This window comes from Fusarium falciforme, chromosome 4 (genome assembly GCF_026873545.1).
Source record: "Fusarium falciforme chromosome 4, complete sequence".
Lineage (NCBI taxonomy): Eukaryota > Fungi > Ascomycota > Sordariomycetes > Hypocreales > Nectriaceae > Fusarium > Fusarium falciforme.
The window spans coordinates 1,755,561-1,775,259 of NC_070547.1; the positions used below are offsets into that span (position 1 = coordinate 1,755,561).

General features: G+C 55.0%; 6 protein-coding genes across 6 annotated transcripts; 2 read left to right on the forward strand and 4 right to left on the reverse strand.

Moving 5' to 3' along the window:
- Positions 1 to 1,565: 1,565 nt before the first annotated feature.
- On the forward strand, positions 1,566 to 3,695 carry NCS54_00530600 (Hypothetical protein; the record flags this gene model as incomplete). Its single annotated transcript, XM_053150817.1, has 2 exons — positions 1,566 to 1,878; positions 2,008 to 3,695. 2 exons carry the CDS (start codon positions 1,566 to 1,568, stop codon positions 3,693 to 3,695), a joined length of 2,001 nt encoding a protein of 666 aa, XP_053006792.1.
- Positions 3,696 to 4,373: 678 nt separating this feature from the next.
- NCS54_00530700 (Hypothetical protein) lies at positions 4,374 to 8,422 on the forward strand (the record flags this gene model as incomplete). Its single annotated transcript, XM_053150818.1, has 2 exons — positions 4,374 to 4,766; positions 4,817 to 8,422. 2 exons carry the CDS (start codon positions 4,374 to 4,376, stop codon positions 8,420 to 8,422), a joined length of 3,999 nt encoding a protein of 1,332 aa, XP_053006793.1.
- Positions 8,423 to 8,690: 268 nt separating this feature from the next.
- On the reverse strand, positions 8,691 to 9,533 carry NCS54_00530800 (Hypothetical protein; the record flags this gene model as incomplete). The annotated part of the gene is made up of 1 exon (XM_053150819.1): positions 8,691 to 9,533. The coding sequence occupies one exon, from the start codon at positions 9,531 to 9,533 to the stop codon at positions 8,691 to 8,693; it is 843 nt and encodes a 280-aa protein (XP_053006794.1).
- A 751-nt stretch (positions 9,534 to 10,284) lies between these two features.
- Positions 10,285 to 12,139, reverse strand: NCS54_00530900 (C3H1-type domain-containing protein; the record flags this gene model as incomplete). The annotated part of the gene is made up of 6 exons (XM_053150820.1): positions 10,285 to 10,392; positions 10,446 to 11,179; positions 11,272 to 11,566; positions 11,620 to 11,667; positions 11,721 to 11,909; positions 12,053 to 12,139. The coding sequence occupies 6 exons, from the start codon at positions 12,137 to 12,139 to the stop codon at positions 10,285 to 10,287; spliced, it is 1,461 nt and encodes a 486-aa protein (XP_053006795.1).
- Positions 12,140 to 14,207: 2,068 nt separating this feature from the next.
- Positions 14,208 to 16,516, reverse strand: NCS54_00531000 (Zn(2)-C6 fungal-type domain-containing protein; the record flags this gene model as incomplete). Its single annotated transcript, XM_053150821.1, has 3 exons — positions 14,208 to 15,500; positions 15,551 to 16,354; positions 16,421 to 16,516. The coding sequence occupies 3 exons, from the start codon at positions 16,514 to 16,516 to the stop codon at positions 14,208 to 14,210; spliced, it is 2,193 nt and encodes a 730-aa protein (XP_053006796.1).
- Positions 16,517 to 17,110: 594 nt separating this feature from the next.
- Positions 17,111 to 18,211, reverse strand: NCS54_00531100 (Orotidine 5'-phosphate decarboxylase; the record flags this gene model as incomplete). Its single annotated transcript, XM_053150822.1, has 1 exon — positions 17,111 to 18,211. The coding sequence occupies one exon, from the start codon at positions 18,209 to 18,211 to the stop codon at positions 17,111 to 17,113; it is 1,101 nt and encodes a 366-aa protein (XP_053006797.1).
- Positions 18,212 to 19,699: the final 1,488 nt, after the last annotated feature.

The following is a 19,699-nucleotide window of genomic DNA, read 5'->3' on the forward strand; positions in this document are numbered from 1 at the left end:
CCCTTGTTATTGCTCCCATTATGCTAATTCTAGACCAAACAACAAAGGGGCCCCTCACCCCCTCCCACAAGTCCTTTGATGACTGACTCACTCAAACTAATGGGGAAACTGGGGAGGATGGCTGGATCCGGATGGATGCCAACGATGAAAGGCCATTTCGACAGCCGTCTTGCACCAGGATTGGATTGCTGACCCGCCCTGTTGGGTTCACTCTCTGGCTATCTGTCAAAGGGAAACCAGGTTTGCCCATCACGTGCACAAGACCTATCCCATGCCAATTTCGGCGCGGACATTGTCTTTGTCTCAGAGCTCACCAAGCATCCCATTCCAGCCCCAAGACACGGTCTACGTACATTCCGGCAGTGCATTGTCGCCGTTGGATGAGGCTGGACTAGGAGGAAGCAGGGGGAAGGGGGCAATCGTTCGCCCGGGCCAGCTGATGACCGGCATTCACTTCCATTGCGCGACTACAAAGGAGGGCGGAGACAAAAGCAGCAATGCTGGGCTTGCCCTGGAGAGGCAGGGCAGGGGAGAAGCGCCGCGCACCCGGGGGAGAAAGATGATATATCATGGCAAAGTCCGTGGACCTTCCTTTGTGTGTGTGCGCGCCCTTCTCTTCGCTCCGTTTTGTTGGGTCCAGCGGATGAGTCTGTTTCTTTTTCAAGTGCATCCACACACACACATTGGCCACACACACACGCCATCACGCATACACACATACGCACCCTGGTTCGTTCACGCTGCTGGTACCACTGGAGCTTGCGGCATCTGCCTTGTCCTGTCTGCGGCTGCTGTATGCTCCCTAGTGGCTGCTACGGACAGACGGGACAGTCTACGGGGGCAAACGCGAACAAAGCAGGGCAGGCTGATGAGGTTGCTGCGACTCTCACCAACCAGAGCAAGGCTGGGGCATGTTCCCCGCCGTTCACTCTAGTTACCCCGGGACTAGGACGTTTTAATCTATCTACCCGTTGTCGGAGAGGGTAGACACAGAGAGGGAGTTGACGCTTGAGAGAGAGAGACACATACATTTGAAGAGACAGGGCTGCTGTTGGTGGACGAGTTTGGGATACTGCAGAGGAGGCGAAAAGAAGAGAGAAAGAGAAGACTTCAAAGAGCATCCGATAATGGAATCACGCCTCATGTGCTGCCCCAGGCACTGATTGACGGACTGGCCCCAGTTTCATTGTCCTCTTGCCAGGCACACAAAGACTTGGCCAGCACAGACTGGCCCCGACACACGAGCACCGTCGACGCTCTTTGAACCAAAAAAAAGACTTGGTTGGAACTCAGAAACACCTTCTTTCCGCCGAGGCTTGACCTTATTACCACTTGTTCTTGCCGGGTTTCGCCCAGGTTGTTGTTATTGCAACTCATCTCAACTATACTCAACCTTCTCAGCCTTCTCGCTCAAACATATCCAACTCCACCCTCAGCCGCTACGCTACGTTCAGGGTACAAGGTTGTGTGGTTGCCAAAAAGTTGGCGCTTCCCGCTCTGGCCCAACCCGCTCTCAGCGTCTCGCATTCGTTCGTTTGCCAACAGCCCAGCCGCCGTTCTCCAAAATGACACAGGTCATCTCTCTGGTTGCTGCCGCTCCCAAGCAGGCCATGACCCCTGCTCACCCCCCCATGGACGCCGTCGACGAATATGACCGGCCGCCGCGTGCCTTTCGTGCCGTCCCTGACACCCCCGACTCTCCCAGCCCTCGCACTGCCGGCCTGGCTCGAAAACGTGCCGCTTCCATCAACACGGCCGACGCCAACTATGGGAGGCTCGAGAAGCTCCAGCTCAGCACCCCTAGCAGCATGAATAGCGAAGGCCCCAGAGACATCTGTCTCTGCACTCCTGCCCCAAAGATTCCCAGACCTCGAAACGGTGAGTCTAGTCAGGTTCCTTTGTTGAAGTTCGCCTTGAGCGTCGAGACTGTGTGAGCAGTAACATCTCTACGCTGACAACCCCTTTTTGCTTGAGCAAGGTTCTTTGTCACGGCTAACTCGGATATAGCTTTCATCCTATATCGTCAGCATCACCAGGCTCAAGTTGTTGCCCGGAACCCCCATCTTTCCAACCCCGATATCTCCAAGATCATCGGGGAGCAGTGGAAGGACGAGTCTGAGGATGTCAAGGCCAACTGGAAGAGCCTAGCCGATGAAGAGAAGCAGCGCCATCAGCGCCAGTATCCTGACTATCGATACCAGCCACGACGCGGCAACAAAGCCCAGGGGACCCGGACAGGTTCATCCCCGGCTGATGACTCTGGACGCTGCACCAAGTGCAACGGGCGGTCCATTGCGACCCCTCGTACCCCTTCTACTCCATTTTCCACGCCTTCTACGGCGAAGCCTCCAACCCCGTATAACCCTGTTGTGCGAGGAGACGACCCGGATCTGGCTCGCCGTGGAAGTTACAGTAGCTCGCCTAGCTCGAGGCTGCGCTACCCCCCGCAACGACCCGGATACCGAGAAGTTGATGACTTGGATCCTGAGTCCCCAGAGGCGAAGAGACGTCGCCGCAACCAGGCCGGGGGCTATCACGCAGTTTCATCGCCTCACCAGGGAGTGCGAGCGTTGTCGATGGGGGCTCCAGCTCTTATGCGATCGTTCCCCGCGACTCCTTTGCCTGAGCCGGGCTTCCCAAGATCCAAATCTGGCCCGATGGGTCCTCCTCCACGACCAGGGCCATGGCCTGAGCAGAGCCATGCTCGATACGCCTCATACGATGAGTCTCTTCGACTGCCTCCACTACAGACGTCTGTTCCTATGTCGCCAAGTGTGGCGACAGAAGTCGACGTCCGACATCTCAACACCCCCGTCACTGGCCTCGGAATAGCCGGTACTAGAGATCCCCAGGCTCGAAGTGTCGAAGCCATGGTCATGTCTATTCCGTTCACTCGAAAGTTGTCAGTCTTGGCTCGAATTAATCACACACCCATCACTGCTCTTGACCCCAGCAGTCTGGGGTTGGCGAATCGCGGGGCAGTCATCGCAGTCGAAGGGTCCAAGCCGAGAATGCTCAAGCAAGTCGGCCAGCTGGTGGAGAAGGCCATCTTGGCATCCAACGAAGTACATCTAAAGACATGGGGAAGGGAGTCGGAGGAGCCGAATAACAACGAAAGACGGGACTCTCCGAGTGAGGGTGCATCCGCGGACGAAAAAGACACGTTCAAGTCATGCTTCGAGACCATGATTCACTGGCACAGGAACTCCAGAGAAATTGTGAAGCACATCACCAACAAGGACGACTCGACTTCGGATTCGAATAAGGAGGACACTGGATCGCAGGGCTCGCGGCGAGGCTCTGTGGAAGAGAGTGCGGTAGAGCAACAGGAGAAAGGACCAGCTCCCAAAGTGCCGGTGGCACTCATCAAGGAGGGATTCAGCCTCACCTTGTCGGACGCTTTTGCGTGTACCGTACCCATCGCCGATTCGTACGCGCCGATTGACCACTGGCAGTGGATGGCTACTCTTTGGCGCGGCACCATCGCCCCCGATCTGGTGGTCTACGTTAAGCCGAGCGTGGATGAGGAGATTACAAAGTTCGGGGCTGTCGAGTTCCACAAGCATCCAGGCCTTATGATCGTCCGGATTGCTGTCGGAAAGGACTTGGACGAAGCAACTGAACGACGAGTCGCGTTTGAAGTGGTTGAGTGGGTACGAGGAGGATCCTTCCGAGAGGAAGCCTCCAAGGCTTGAAAAGATACATAATTGCATACTGAGAAAGGTGTAAGTTGAACCGCATTTGAGACGGTACGAGGTGGGCATTGCTTCGAGTATCTGGTGCCATTTTTGGGATTTTGAAGCATACGAAATACTCTGGAAGCATGACGTCGACCGAGCATGGGTCTAATTCTTTTCGAATACATAGAAACTCATGAACAGAGTTTGAGTAGCGAGATTACTGCCAAGCAACTAACAGACAAGCCCGCGACATGAAGGGAGAGTTGTCGGGCTGAAATAGACAAACAAACATCTGAGTTTCGGATCTTGACGAATGATTTGGGTAGTATGAGAGATGAATAGTTATGTTAGCCAATCAGTTACGCGAAAATGATTATTTGTTGCTACAGAGTTGAATTTCTTTGTTGATATGAAGGGCATACAAGTGAAGGTGAGGTTGTTTGATGACCCACTTGGGTACGTACCTACACTAGCCGCCGGGAGTGGATTGCCGCCGTCGCGTTTATCCGAAAGTAGACGCGTCTACTGCGCACTTCAGGGATGAATGTCAATGGATGGATCCAAACATCATAGACCCTCTCTCTAAGCGAACCTACTCAGGAGACAGCTCTCGAATAGCTACGACGACGACGACAACGACAACGACAGCCACGCCCGGCACGATGCCCAAAGACCCCGACTAAACTGCCCACAATGCCGGATTTCAAGCCTGGGCAGATCGTCCAGCTCTCGGACGGCCGCAAGGGCACCGTCCGCTTCGCTGGCCCTACCCACTTCCAGGTCGGCGAGTGGGTGGGCGTCGAGCTCGAGGAGAAGACGGGCAAGAACGATGGCAGCGTCCAGGGCGAGCGGTACTTTGACTGCCCCATGGGCTATGGCATGTTTGTCAAGCCCATGATGGCCACCATCATCGCCCAGGCCCCCGCCCCTAGGCCCGCGCGCAAGCCCTCCCGCCCGAGCAGCTTCAACCCGGCCGCGGGGAGGACGTCGAGCGCGGGGGACGCTGGACTCGGTAGGAGGAAGAGCCTGAATGCCCCGAGCCCGAGCCCGGTACCTAGAGTGGCCAGGCCGACCAGCATTGCAAGAGTGGGTGTTGCGGTGTGCTCTCCCTGGGTTGAATGCTGACCTTTGTCCAGTCTCCCACGAAATCGCCTACTAAGCAGATGAGTGCTTCTTCAAGTGCTGCCGTATCTCGAACAGGAACACCCTCCAATCCCCGTGTACCATCCGCGGGGTCCAAGTCTCGCCCGTCTGTTGGAGGGTCGCGAACCTCTATGGGACCACCGCCACCCCCTGCCACCCGGACGACAAGACAGGCCTCCACATCTTCAGTTTCATCACGAGCAGGAGGACCTATTCCAAGGACTGCAAGCGGTCGCTTGTCCTTGAGCGGACCAAGAGCGGTATCGCGACCAAGCTCACGACCAAGCTCTGTGACAAGACGGACATCAGTGGATTCTCTGGCAGGGAGGGATCATGGCTCATCTGACAGAGACAGTATTGCCTCCCCTGTGAAGGATAACGGGGACATATTATCGCCACAACCCAGAAGCCCCGTCCAGGCGAGAACAAAAGCCTTGGAGAAGCTCACAGGAGGGACCTCATCACGAACATCCACACCACCCGTGTCTAGGAAACCCGCCCCTGCAGCTCGACCCGCTGGGAGCACCGCTGCAAGCCGGGAAATTGAGGATCTCAAGGCGAAGCTGAAGGTTTTGGAACGCAAGCGGGCCGAGGACCGGGATAAGTTGAAGCAGCTCGAAAAGGTTCAGGGAGAGAGAGACAAATTTGAGAGCGTCATTCAGATGCTGCAGCAAAAGTATCAACCACAGCAACAGGAGAACAATGAGTTGAAGAAGTTATTGAAAGAGGCGGAAATGAGGTTGGAATCCATTGAGGAGATTCAGGCCGAGCACGACAGCATATTAGAATTGGCCACACTCGACCGAGAGATGGCCGAGGAGACAGCCGAGGTTCTCAAGGTTGAGCTAGACGCCCTGAAGGAGAAGGCCGAAGAGTTGGAGCTTGAGGTCGAGATTCTCCGAGAAGAAAACGAGGAATACAGCAAGGGCATGACCCCCGAGGAGCGATCCAGCACTGGATGGCTACAGATGGAACGCACAAACGAGCGATTACGAGAGGCTCTTTTGCGGTTACGCGACTTGACGCAAGCGTCAGAGGAGGAGCTCAAGGATCAGATCGCGGGATTGGAGGAGGACCTGAAGGAGTTTAATACCGTCAAGGAAGAGTACGGCGTGTGCCGAGAAAAGCTCGAACAGTCCCAATCGGCTGTTGAGGACCTTCGGCAACAACTGGACAATGCACTTGGTGCTGAGGATATGATCGAAGACCTTACGGAACGCAACATGAGCATGGCTGAGCAGATTGAGGAGCTGAAGGCTGTGATTGACGACCTTGAAAGCCTCAAGGAGATTAACGATGAGCTGGAAATCAACCACGTACAGAACGAGAAGGAAATGCAAGAGGAGCTCGACTTCAAGGACAGCGTCATTACCGAGCAGGCTCGACGAGCCGTCCAGCAAGAAGAGTCACTGGAGGATATGGAGTATACCCTGTCGCGATTCCGTGAGCTGGTGACGAGCTTGCAAAGCGACTTGGACGATATGAGAGCCTCGCAGGCCGTCACCGAGGGCGAGTCGGAGAAGCTCAATGATCGATCCCGAGCTATGATGGATCTCAACATGAAGCTCCAGATCTCGGCAGCCAAGGCTCAAGTCAAGACGATCGACCTGGAGCTGCGACGACTGGAGGCCCAGGAGGCAGAGCAGCACCTGGAGATTGTCAAGCTTTTCCTGCCTGACACCTATAAGGAGGATCAGGACTCTGTGCTTGCTCTGCTCCGCTTCCGTCGTCTGACCTTCAAGGCCAACCTCCTCAACGGCTTCATCCGAGAGCGACTCAACGGACAGCCTCATCCTGGACACGAGGACGACGTATTTGCTGGCTGTGACGCTTCGGACAAGCTGGTCTGGGTATCCAACATGTGCGACCGCTTCGTCAATGACATCAGCCATTGCTCTATCGAGCAGTTCTCTAGGTACCAGAACGCGCTGCACGAGCTGGAGCCCGTTGAGCGTGCTCTGAACGTCTGGATCGACGGCTTGCGAAGGGATGAGCTGAAGGAGCAGAAGTGCGCCGACGAGCTGCACCGTACCATTGCTCTCCTCTCTCATCTCGGAGAGGTGCACATCTCGAACAACTTGGCCAACTATGCCGACGACGCTCATATGAAGGCCATGCTGATGCAGAGCCACCTCGACTCTGCGGCTGTTTCCTTCAACACTCTTCGAAACCTCGTCCACCGTGTGGTCCCGGCTGAGGGCGAAGAGGAGGAGCTGGCGCAGCACTTTGCCAAGAAGTCCGAGGCTGTCATTACTCAGACCCGAGGCGCCAAGGTCATTGCTGGCAAGGCTGTGCGAGCTCTTCAGGACCTTCGAACTAGGTCTCTGTCTCTGCTGCCGGATACGAGCGAGGCATTTGAGCAGTGCTGTGAGGCAACCCAAGAGCTTGCTGACCTGGCACGCCAAATCGGTCTCGGCCTTCATGAGCTTCTTACCTCGGATGAGACCAGGACTGAGCCGTTTACATATGTTGAGGTGCAGTCGGCGGTTCACAAGACCGTGCTCGCTGTTAGCACTTCAAGCGAGTCGGATCTCTTCTCCAGCTACCTGGCTAAGCTGCGCACCGTCACAACTCAGATCACAGACTTGGCCTCGTTGGCTACAGACCTCGACCAAGTTCAGGAGTTCGATGTGGCCCCTGCCCCCTGGCGGCTGCGGTCGCAGGAGCTCAAGGCTCTCAAGACCATCCCTGTTGACGCCGAGGAGGAGCTTCGTCGCCTTAAGGAGGAGCATAGCGAGGCTCGCCGCACCATTGCGCAGCGCGACGAACACCTTAGCACGGCCGTGCTCAAGATCGAGACGCTCGAGTCGAGAATGCGGGATGCCCAGGCTAACATTGAGCGCATCTCGAATCTGCAGAGCGAGCTCGAAGCTTCGGGCCAGCAGATTGGCAGCCTCAAGGAGGATATCGAGAAGCAGGACCGCGAGCTCAAGAACCTCGAGTCAGAGCGCGACAAGTGGAAGAAGATTGCCAGCGACAGCCGTGCCTTTGCTGACGGCGCTGATGCCGCTGGTGCCAAGGCTGGCCAGGAGCGTGCCGTTGCCACCGCCCGCGAGATGGACGCCCTCAAGAAGGACATCGAGAGCCTGCAGTCGGCCGTCCGGTACTTGCGTGACGACAACCGTCGGGCTCGCACTTCGGAGCAGCAGAGATACGACTGGCTGGCCGAGCCCCTTCAAAAGCCCAAGACCGTTACCGAGCAGCGCCGCGGCCTCATCGCCGCCGAGGGCAGGGATGTCCTCAGCGAGCTCGTCAAGATGGCCTCTTCGGCCTCCTTGTACAACTTCTCGGCCCTGCCCGAGGACAAGCTCGCCTGGAAGCCCGCCCGGTCCACGCCTCAGTACCACGCCGCTAAGCAGCAGGAGGACTACGCCGCCTGGACCGCCTGGGAGGACTCGGTCCTCCACAAGGCCCACGTGCTCCAGGGCCAGACGGCCAAGGTCGAGCGGAGGAAGGCGGCCCTAGGCCGGAACCCGGCGGCCCGGCTGCGCATCAGGCTCCCCGGCGCCGACGGAAAAGTGGTGCCCGGGTCCGGGCGGGACGTGCAGATTGTGGGATCGCGCGAGTGGGAGGCTCTACAAGGGCGAATCGCTGTATGATGGGAAGCGTGTGGACATACCCCTTTTGTTTCATTCATCTTTGACTTTTTCAATATTTGGTGTCAATGTGTATCAGGCGAGTATCATGATACCGCCTTAGAATCAAGTTTATCTCAAGCATCTTTCCCCGAAAAAAAGGGGGTTTCTGAAGCATTTTTCGTCTTTTTGTTTTAAAAATCGTAGTCATGCCCCATCCCTGGTATCTCTTAACATTTCCCAGAACTTGATTCATGTGTCATACTCCCTCTACATCTTTGTAAGAGCCCCTCTATGCCCGGCCTTTGCCCTTCTTATCCTTCTTCTTCTTGCCACCTCCACTGCTGCTCTCATCACCACCCGCTTGCGCACCCATCAGAGCCGCCATGGGATCTCCACCACCTTGCATCTCCTTCATCATATCCTTGAACAGGTTCTCTGACACACCACCGCCCGTCATGGCAGGGCTCAGGTAGGGCAGCAGCTCACCCATCTTCCAACCCCGCGGCACAGCAGGTTTGGGGTAAGGCTTCCCAGGCTCTGGCTGCAGCTGACCTCCAATCCGAACACGTAGACCGGCGCTGTCCTCGGTGGTGGGGTTGTCCTTGAGGTGCTCGGCGATGAGGCGGTACAGGTGGTGCTTGTTCTGCACTGGGTGTCCGGGGGTCTTCTTGAGGCCGACCTTGACGCGGCCCGGGTTCGCCCAGTCCTTGGGGTGCACCTTTTCGGGCTCGAAGAGGGTCGGGAGGCGCAGCCGCGAGCAGGCGTTTGCGATCTCGCGCGCGAGGGGGTCTTTGACGGCGAGGTCGGCGTTGACGCGGCGGCCCTCGGCGCGGGACCGCGAGGCGTCAAAGTAGACGGGGTACAGGCACTGGAAATCGGCGTAGGCGGAGCGGTCTGCGTTTGCTGGGAGGGTGCTGCCCATGGGGGCTCCGGCGGGGACGATGTGCGGCATCTGCTGGCTGGCTGCTGCGGGTGCGGGTGCTTGTCGGGGAGCGGATGATGATGTCGTTGTGGAGGACTTGGGTTCGACGCGACGCATGATATCCGACTCGGCAAAGTCGTCAATGTCGGCCTCGGCTGGGTCAGAGTCGAAGTCGCTGTCCGAGACTTCTTCTATCCTTGGGTGGGACATTTTTGCGGCTGGTGGGCGAAGGAGGGGGAACTTTCGTAGGAGGGTAAGTTGTACGTAGCGTCAACTCTAAGAGAGTATCTCAGAGGAGTGACAATTATCAAGATTCGAGGTGGAATTGAGGGTGACGTTGGAGTCGAGAGTGGTCCTGGGGTAGAAGTGGGAATGGATAGGATGCGTCTCTGGGAAGGAAGGTGGCACTTTCCAGTTGACACCACAGGTGGGCAGTCAAATGGAAGGTCAAGGTGTGGGCGGGGCTTAATGTGGGGTAAACAAGTACCCCTTCACCGAACTCACCGAGCTCACCTTGGACTTACATGATCAAATTTCAACTTCACTTCAACACACGACATGAAATTCGGTTCCATGATACGTTAAAAACGGCTATCTAGGAAAGAAAACAAAGAATTTGCACTCATAGAGAATGAAAATTAAAATCATCTCTCAATTTGTTAAAACATCAAGCAATCCTTCCCAGCGAGCGAAACCCTCTGGAGGCCATGAGCCTTGTATTTCAGCCCGACCACCTGGCGCTTGGAAAAAAGCAAAAACTGAAAAAGATCTCGTCGTGGAGGATCACTGATCCCCCGAAATCCTATATAATAATATTAAAACCTTGTGACCGGATGCAAAGAATCGATCCTAGTGTACATAGAAACGAAGCTCAGAGATTGGTTGGTACTCGATCATATCATAGTGTAGTTGCCATCGACCTTAGTCGAGTAACAACAGCCCACGCAGCAAAGCGCGTGGCTTAGTTATCATGGATGTTCTTGTTGGTAAACTTGGTGCCAGGCGGATGGCTCTCCATTTTGAACCTGCAATATTGTCGCGTGCACACCCCATTGCTGACATTGGGACACTAAAGACAAGTCATGTTAGCCACGGAGGCCAAAGGAAGAGAGGGCGACTTACATGATGGCCATAAATGCAATCATCGACATCGCAATCTTGGCCGCGCGTGCAGGGATTCTGTCGTGACAACATTGCAAGAGCGCGGAGCTCCTCTTGAGTGGGCTTGTAGGTATGGACAAAGGGACAAATGTCAATCCTGGTGCATGGTCCGCGGAGGAAGTGGTTGTTGCACAGTTTGTCATTGCCCGCCCGTCGCTTGATACTCTCCATAGCCTGTTGACCCACTGTGATGGGTTGATCAAGTCCTCGAGGACCAGGATTCCAAGCGGGCTGAGGCGGGGACTTATTTCGATTGCTGTTGGCGTTATGCTTGGGCGGCAGGGGCATTGTGAGCTGTGGAGGTGGACTAGCACACTTGGTGATCTTGGCATAGCTAGCAGCCGGAGGCGACATGGACGCAGTGCTCGTTGCGGGCGTCAACACCGCTTGAGTAGGAAGAACGACTGTTGGCGAGACTTGGTGTGCGGTTCCATTGGGCTGAGACGGGACAGGCTTCTCAATAGGGGTCTTGTCGGTAAGCTTCGTTGTGCGGAAAATTTGGTCGAACGAAATCACGTTCATCTTAAGAGATTCTAGTTCGCGGACCAAGGGTGTCGATTTGAGCAGAGAAACGAGGTTTCGTGCTGTGTCGTCCTGGAGTACTTCATCAAGGAAAGGCGCATATCCAGCATCATGTCCAATTCCTAAGAGAACATGTTTGCAATTATGGCTTCGTAAATGCCAGCGAGCAGTTTCTGGGCCCCGTGTTAGCCGGCTTCTCGTCAATTGGACATGATCGTGTCGCTGTGGCTGCATATCAGAGGCTGCTGTGCTCTTTTCAACGTACCTCGAATCTTGGAGTCGGCTCTCTCCTTGCCATAACCAACATCGATAAAATCAAAGGTCGCTTTGGCCTGGGTAAAGCCCAGTGTGAACTCCTTAAATATGCTGGGGTCGTCAATGCTGCCATCGCGACAAAGGGCCTTGCTCAGGCCGGCGACATTGGCTACGACGCGGCAAACAATCTCTATCCCATTGAATCGTTCCTGGCTCTGGTTGCACAGGTCTGCCACAGCAGAGCGTATAGCGTATGCTGCCTTCTTTCCGCCCTCGAGGCCTTGTCGGACGTATTCTTCTTGGAACTGTTGTGCGGTTAGCAGCAAGTCCCCCCAGCACCAGGGCCTGTCCAACATACAATAAGACCATCTCCGTCGATCAACAGCAAAAGGTAAGGAGCATCATTCTATCGCTTTTAGCCATTGTATTCCCAGCGCATCAATCCATGATGCTATGTACCTTGAGCTCTTCGTTCTCATCTGTCACCCATTTTATTCGGGACTCGGCTTGTGATAGGTTGTGCTGTAGATCTCGTCGGGACTTTGTCGCAGCGTGTAGGTCGAGCTCGGCTTCGTGCAATCGGATCTTGAGTTGTTGGTTCTCTTGGTGTAGGCTCTCTTCGACGCCTTGGCAGTAAAGTAGTAGGTCCTATCGAGCGGAAGAGGTTAGCGACGTTAATGACAAGATCACAAGGTCGCGGGTTGGGGTGCTCGAGCTCCCGAGGCGGGCGAAGGGAATGGCATGCGGTAGCGCACGTGTGTGTCGCGCAGACGGAAAGATGGCGCGCATACCTGGAGCAATTTGTCTCTTGTGTTTTCATACGCTTGAACGGCCTGATACCGCTGAACAAAGTCTGTTAAAGCGCTGGCAGCGGCCATGGTGGAATGCGTGGAGCTTCTGGCGAAGCTTTCAAAGTTGGTGATGTAGGTTCGAAGCGAAATTTCTAGACCAGGATGTCGAGGTTCGATCCGAGGTAGGATTCGAGATGCCGGGGAGGAGGGCAGAGATATGTTTTCGGATGGAGAAGGAAGATGAAAGAGGAAGAGAGAGTAAAAAAAGAAAAATGTAAACGAGAGAGCCCTGGAATATTGATTGGGCGAGCGGGTAGGTCGAGTTATATCAACGGTAGCAAGCGAGACGAGAGAGGCGCGCGCCAACGGGACACTGACAGGCAGACGGACGATGCGATGGCTTGCCTTCTCTCCTTCACAGCCCAGCCTGGTCTTGGCTCCGTGCCGGGTTGTGACGGCGGTTGCGCGCAAAGGCGATCAGCTCGGCCGTTGTTGGGCCTTGGTCTGCTTGCGGCCACACACACTTTTTTTGCGACAGTCGGCGCAAGGGGATTGGATGAGGGTGTGCGGGAGAGGTGCACGTTTTGGAGATGAGACAGGGAAGAGAAAGAAACCACCACCTTGAGCAAGTGATTGTTACCCTCGCTTGTGCTTGCTTCTTGCTTGCTTGAGGATGACAGTCAAGTTCTTCTTCTTGCTCCTCTTTTCTTTTGATCTTGAGAGAAGAAGAGAAAGTAAAAGAGAGTAATTCAAGGTTTGTCGGAGATCAAAAGGTGGTGGGTTGATTTTCTGCCAAACTTTTTTTTTCTCTCTCCCGGTCATGAGGTCCTTGCCTCCATACAACATTTAAAAAAAAAAAAGTCAGGTCGCTCCTTCCCTTGAGTGATCAAGGTGCATCAGCGCAGGGGGCAGGATCAGCCCATGCAACTGCCGGCCCATCGACCCACAGTGGAGACGCGCCAGAAGGAAAAGACCCTACAGGGGATCGATCTGACGGGCACTGACACTGACTGAGTGAAGGGGTTCCGAACCTTCAACTTAGGTCCTCTGTAAGACAAAGGAGAACGAGGCGATGAGAGGAGGACGAGGAGAGGCAGGTACGAGGGGATACAGATGCCAGGTGCGCACAGTATTGGATCTGAACGTGGTTGTGGCCTTTTAATTATGGGCTGCTAAATATAAACCCGGTCTAACTTTGGCACTGTAACGCTTTTTGGACAAACAGGGCTTCAGCTCGCAGCTCTCAGCACTCACTTGCTTTAAACACCTTCCATGATGGATATGGACCCATCTATTCTCAAACAGATCAATCCAAGTGTCAATTATAACTGCATGACAACTCTACACACACACACACACACACACAAAGGACTCGACCACGGCAACAGTGATTCATCCACGCATTCTCGAAACCATCATGTCGAATGACAAAACACGGCAGCACAGCAAGAGTGCAACGCTGCATCACTGAGGCCACCAACAGCTTCTGGTCTACCTATCCCGAACCCTCACGGCCTCTGTCCTCTCACGCCCTGAGGTCGTGCAATCTGCACGTCGGCGTGTCAAAGCATTCCCTCTCTTTTTGCCTCGCACCCCCATCACCCAATCAGCTCCCAGCCGTGCTGGGGAATTTCCCAAAGTGCAACGCCTAGAACGCCTCGCCGTGAGAGAAATGCTACCAGAGCACCCGCCCCCGTTGCGGTTTCACAGCGCAGGGGGGGCAGCAATCACGGGCCCAACGGGCGGCCACTCGCATACGAGACGGATTTGCCGTTGCTCCTTTCAGCTCGCCGCTTACTGCGTTGTAGTAGTCTGCCTTGTGGCTTGGAAACCTGCCCCGGGCTTGGCTTGGTATTAGGCAGCAAATCAGGCTCTCAGAAACAAGCAGCAGGCTCTCAGGAATACTACGCTGTAGAACAGATAGGAGCAAGCGCCTTGTTATTTGGTCAAAGGCGACCGCATCATGCATAGTCCATGCAATGGAATAGTAGGTATGTAGTTGTTCAAGGTGTATGCTTTCTTGTTGGATAGAGTCCTAGACATAGACTCAAAGCCAATCTCACAGCCTCCACCAACATGTTCCAATCTGAATAACGCCTGCTAGTCAACCCACGAGGCTTTGTATATTTGCTTTTTTTAACTCAAAATATCCAACTCAAACGGCGGGCCCACTATCCTCCGTCGCCGGAAACTGATTCAGCATCTGCCAGACCGTGTCGTCACCCCAGTCGCCCCCAAACTGCCACAGTAAATCATCCCCTCCAATCTCCCCCTCTGTTGATCCCAATGGAAGCATCATGCCGTCCGGACCCGCTGTGAGGTCGTTGTAGATTAGATCCCCCGTGGGGAAGAACGGTGCCATCGTCGCCAGGCTGTCTGCTGGTGGTATCCTCCACGCCGTTTCCGTCGCGGGCTGAGACTGTGTCAGACCGGCAACGTCGCCCGTGCCGAGAGATGAGCTTCCCGGTGTGGAAGTTGGTGCCAAGCCGCTTGAACCGGTTGTCGATCTGTTTTCTGTCGAGGAGAGTGAGGTGCTCTCTGCTTTCGCGACCGCCCTCTTGAACCGCAGAACGATAGCCCTAAGAACACCCTGTGCCGATTTTGCGAGTGGATTACGTTCCTGCATGGCTGAGAACCGCTCGATAGTCCACTGAAAGTGTTCCAAGATCTTACCCGTGAGCTCAGCATGCTCTTGCGGGAAGAGGATGTATACAGAGGCGATGAGCACGATGGCGTCGAAGCTGCTGAAGAAGAGCATGAAATTCCTCCACGAGTCTGGTGGCAGACCCTCAAACGTCAACTTTTGAATCTCGAGCGTCCTGAGACTAGAGTTGATGGCCTCAACCCTGCTCTCCTTGCGGTTGAAGACGTACGGCCGGTGCAGCGCCGTCTTGCTGAACTGGTGCAGGTGAGCAAAGTAGTATCGATTCGCTAGATACCAGTGTGTCTCGGGGCGATCGTCCCATCGCGTGTCAGGATTTTCCAGTCGAAAAGCAGGTGGCATCTTCTTGTCGAGATCGAGAATGCTCTGGTGGACCTGATCAACTTTGTTGAAGTCGACCGGATATGGACCTTCGTTTTCAAGGTTCATGATTGCTCGTAGTGGACCGCAAAGCTGGTAGCTCCAAAGCAGCCGAGTTATCGGCGTAGGAGGATCGTTTTCACCGCGAGGGGCTATCGGCGACTTGTCCCCATTCTCTGGTAAGATCGCGTCCACCGGCGGCGTGGGGAGGAGTTTATTCCAGTCTATCGTCCCAGGGCGTCCGAGCACCATAGCACAGTTGAGGTCCCATACGGCGAGTAGAGCATACATCCTCCTTCTCCGTTGTATCACCCATTGGTTCTCGAGAATGCTTTCAATGCTCGAGTCTTTGGGTTTAGGGTCCAAACTATCGCGATGGATGCCTAGCTCCTGTGCATCGCGGGTGGCCATGGCGATGGTGTGCCACTGCTGAGTGTTAGGATAGGTTCATTCTGTAACATCAACTTAATACTTGCCGCTTCAGTGACCTTGGCTGTAAACTTGAAAAACGATGCCCTCAGGAATTGCGCCTGAACCGTCACCAGTGACAGGTGCTTCTTCCCTAGTAGATCCACAACCGCCTGACCAGAGTCACTGTAATCGACCGCCAGATCCTCAAACCGCATGCTCCCGGCGTACTTCAGCGAGTCAAACACCGGGTCTGGCCGTTCTGGCAAGAGCAGAAGCGCTGTAGCGATGACCTGGAACACTAGGGCCGGGAACGCGCGCAGCTCGGGGCTCAACCCTCGCGGGCCAACTGTCGATAATATGGAAAAGGGGAGGTTGTTCCATGCTTCGAGCTGTGCGTAAAACACAACTGGGTCGATGGCAAAGTACTGCCAGTTGAAGCCGCGCATGTACATCTCAACAAGCTTGTCGATGTAGTTCCTCGCGGGCAGCTGACGAATGATGCCCTTGTACTTTTCCCTCAGAGCAAGGTCCTCTTCCGGTGAGCCGGCCGAGAATTCGTTAGATCTACCTGCGGAGGAAGGTGAGCCATGTTCGCCGTCAGTTGCTGTCTCAATCTGCTTCAAAAGTCCCATTGTTGACGCGCCGTTCTGGGCGTAGCCCCAGTCAGCCGCCTTTGACGACAGAAGCTCATCGAAGCCATCTTCGGTTGAGTCGCTGGATTGTGCTGGAGATGGCTCTAAAGCCTTTTCAGTCTGTTGATGCTGGCGTTTTTGGCGACTCTCCTTGGCTGTTGGCGCGCCAGTCTCATAAATGCAGGCCGACTCCTTATTCCTGGACCTGCAGTTCCCACATGGCAGCTCTCGATCACACTGTGATACGGTTAGCAAAGATCTATTGTTGCGGCATTCCAACCAAGATTGAAATTATTCACAAACCCTTTGCTTTCTGCGATGGCATTCAGTGCAGCTGATGACGATCCGACGTCGCTTTCTCACTCGTGGGCCATCGCCTTCTCTATGGGGCGGTGTCATGACGGCTTATGGATGATAGTGTCTGACCTCAAGGGGATATCCTTCACATGATTGGCCGCTTGATTTAGTACGCGTATACTGTACTGAGATCGTCTCTGTGCTTCAAAGAAACAAAAACATTCATCTCAATCTAAGGCTGCTTCATCTCAGTTCACTTTCATGGTGAGATGAGACGAGATGAGACCGGACCAAGATTCTGGCGTCACCGAGTGGGGGCTCCGGAGCAATCGGCTTTAACGTTACCCACCACCACAAACTCAACCCTGGATTTCAGCCCTGTCAAAACTGTGGAGATGAAGCGCCGAGCTCCCACGTCAAAGGAAAAGGTAAGATCGGAGCTGTGCGCTCGGACAGAGACACTATAGCGGTAATGATAGTCATACGGCAGTGCTTGGATATCGTATCGTCCCTAGCCAGGGCTCATTGTTCTCCATTGAAAGCGACTAGATACTTCCGCAGTTGCTCCAGTACAGTCATGATGATGATATTGATATTGCAATTCCCGCTTGATATTTCGCCAACCTCTGAGATGCACATCCCTTCTCCCACAATGACCATGTCATACCCGCGTCAAATCCGCCTCCAGCTCCGTCTTCAGCGAACTCGTTCCGTGTAAGCCTTCCAAGCTGCCGATCGGTATCGCTCAGCTTCTCCCTCGGGGTCACTGGCCTTGATAATGCCCCGACCGACAATGGCAATGTCGGCACCGGCAACGCCGATGATCTTCTGTGGCGTGTTGTACTGCTGACCCTTGCCGTCTCCCTTGATGGCAGCGTTCTCGTCCTCACCCTCGGGGGGCAGTTGGCAGCCAGGTGTCATGTGAATGAAGGCATCGTCGGGTTGTGAGTTGAGACATTCCTGTGAGACGAATCCCATGACAAAGCTCTTGTGTTCCCTCGCGGCCTCGACGCAGGCTTGCGTGTACTCCTTGTTCATAAAGTTGCCCTGGCTGGACATTTGTGCCAGGATAAGCAGACCCCTCTCGATCGGCGCCTCATCGATACCGGGAAATACTGCCTCGTCGCCCTCGGGGATCGTCTTGACAAGGCGTGGTGAATCGGCCGACTCGTACTGCTGCGTGACCGTCGTGGTCGAGACGATACTACCCTTACGACCGTTGTCGGCTCGAGGCGGTTCCGGGTGGTCGTTTTGGTTCTCGGCATCTGAGCGTTCGCTGTCCTCGTCCAACTGGCTGGCCGTGGGAGTTCCGATGCTGATCGACGTCTTGACCTCGTAGTGGTATCGTTCGAGCCATCTGGCGGCAGCGTTGGACAGGGACGTGACCGAAGCCTTACCGGGGACCATGTTGACGTTGACGATGTGCGCCCACTCGATGATGCGCGCGGCACCGCTGGTGTATTGCAGCTCGACCGTGTTACCAATGTCGCCAAACTTGCGATCCTCAAAGATAAGGAAGCCGTGCTTGCGAGCTAGAGCGGCGAGCCTCGCGCCGGTTCCCGTCTTGGGGTCAAAGTCCCAGCCGGAGACCATGTCATGATGGGTCTTGAGGACGACGATGGAGGGGCCAATCTTGTCGGCAAAGTAGAGGAGCTCGCGGGCGGTTGCGACATCGGCGCTGAGGCAGAGATTTGAGGCCTTGAGGTCCATGAGCTTGAAGAGGTGTCGGTTGAGAGGATGAGTGGCCGTCTCAGACCGACTGGCAAAGGTCGCCTTGAGCGACGGATGCGACGACATGATGCGACCGTATGTGTGATGCGAGTAGATGAGATTTAAGAGTGAGGAGGTGTGCAGAGAAGACGGGGAAAAGGCAGAGCAAGGACAAGCTGCACTCGGGGATATACACTATGTCGGCCTCCAAATTGCAACTACTCGCTTGGCCTTGACCTCGCGCAACTCGGACGGATGACCTGGCGGACGATCTGGCGCAAGTGGCGGAATTTGTGGAGGGGAAACTGGGGAGTTTGGACACGAAGACGAGAAGCCACAGATAGGAACAAGGGGAGTAGATCTAATTGGCTTTTGTCCGAGAGTTGTTGTATGAGAATCACGATCGGTGTGAGGGATCGACCGATAGAGTCGGGAAGAAGGAAGAGGAAGAAGAAGAAGAAGAGAGGAGGAGAGGAGAGGTAAAGGTCAAGTGGAAGGTGAAGGATTTATGAGAAGGAAAGGTCAAGGCCAGGACAAGTCAAGCCAAGTCAGGTCGAGGACGGAGCAAGTCGAGAGAAGAGAAGGAGCGACAAGACAAGGCGGCAGGACGGACGGGAACGACGCTGGTGAAAAGTGAAAAGTGACGATCCACAGCTCCAAGGGACCGGCCGACTACGAGAGGCGACAAGGCTAGAGACTAGGCAGGTAGAGGCTAGCTAGCCGGAGAGCTGGAGGGCCAGAAAGAGGCTAAGGAGAGAAACTGCCCGGCAAGCCAGAGAAGCAAGTCGCCCCGAGGCTCAAACGCATGTACTTGTACTGTACGTAGCGGTGCGTCCCTAATGTAGGGCCAGGGATTCGATTCGAGGTGCAGTGGATGGATGGGAGTGGAGGGCAGGGATTGCGCTTTTAGAGCTTGTGTGCCTTAAAAAGAGGCGGACGAATATGGGCTAGGCGCAGGGACCGGGGGTTGACAGAGGCGAGCGAAACGAAGGATGGAGGGGGGAAGAGCCCAAGAAATGATGAATCGGGGCTTGAGGATGCTGTTTGGGGTGGCTTGCGGTGCTGCGATGGGTGCGTTGTGCTGTGTTGTGCTTGTGCGAAGCTTGGCTTGGCTTGCTTGCTTGCTTGCTTGCTGGCTGCTGGCTTGCTGCAAGGTTGTATGGTCCGAGGGGCAAAGAGGCGGCGATCCCAGAATCTGAAGGCAGGGGAATGAGCCACAGTCGTAGCGTGAATATACTAGCCCGGGACCTGGGGCTACTACGTCGTGAGGGTAGGTCAAGGAGGGTTGTCTAGGGCCTAGAGAATGGGCCGGAAGTCGTCTGGTGTAAGAGAGAGGAAGAGTAGTAAGGAAATTGCTCCGAGAGAGGAGCGAAATGAACGAGTTACTGGCGCTGCTGGCACTCTGTCTAGGCATGGTACTTCGTATCAGTCAGTTCTCTAGATGTGACCAAAACTGCCGAAACCAACAAAAATTTCAAAAGCCCTAACGTAGGTTGTTGACCGTGTCTGTTTATTGCTTTGCCTCCTGCGTTCTGCCCCTCCATGCCCCATAATGGTCCATCATGCCCGCAGAAC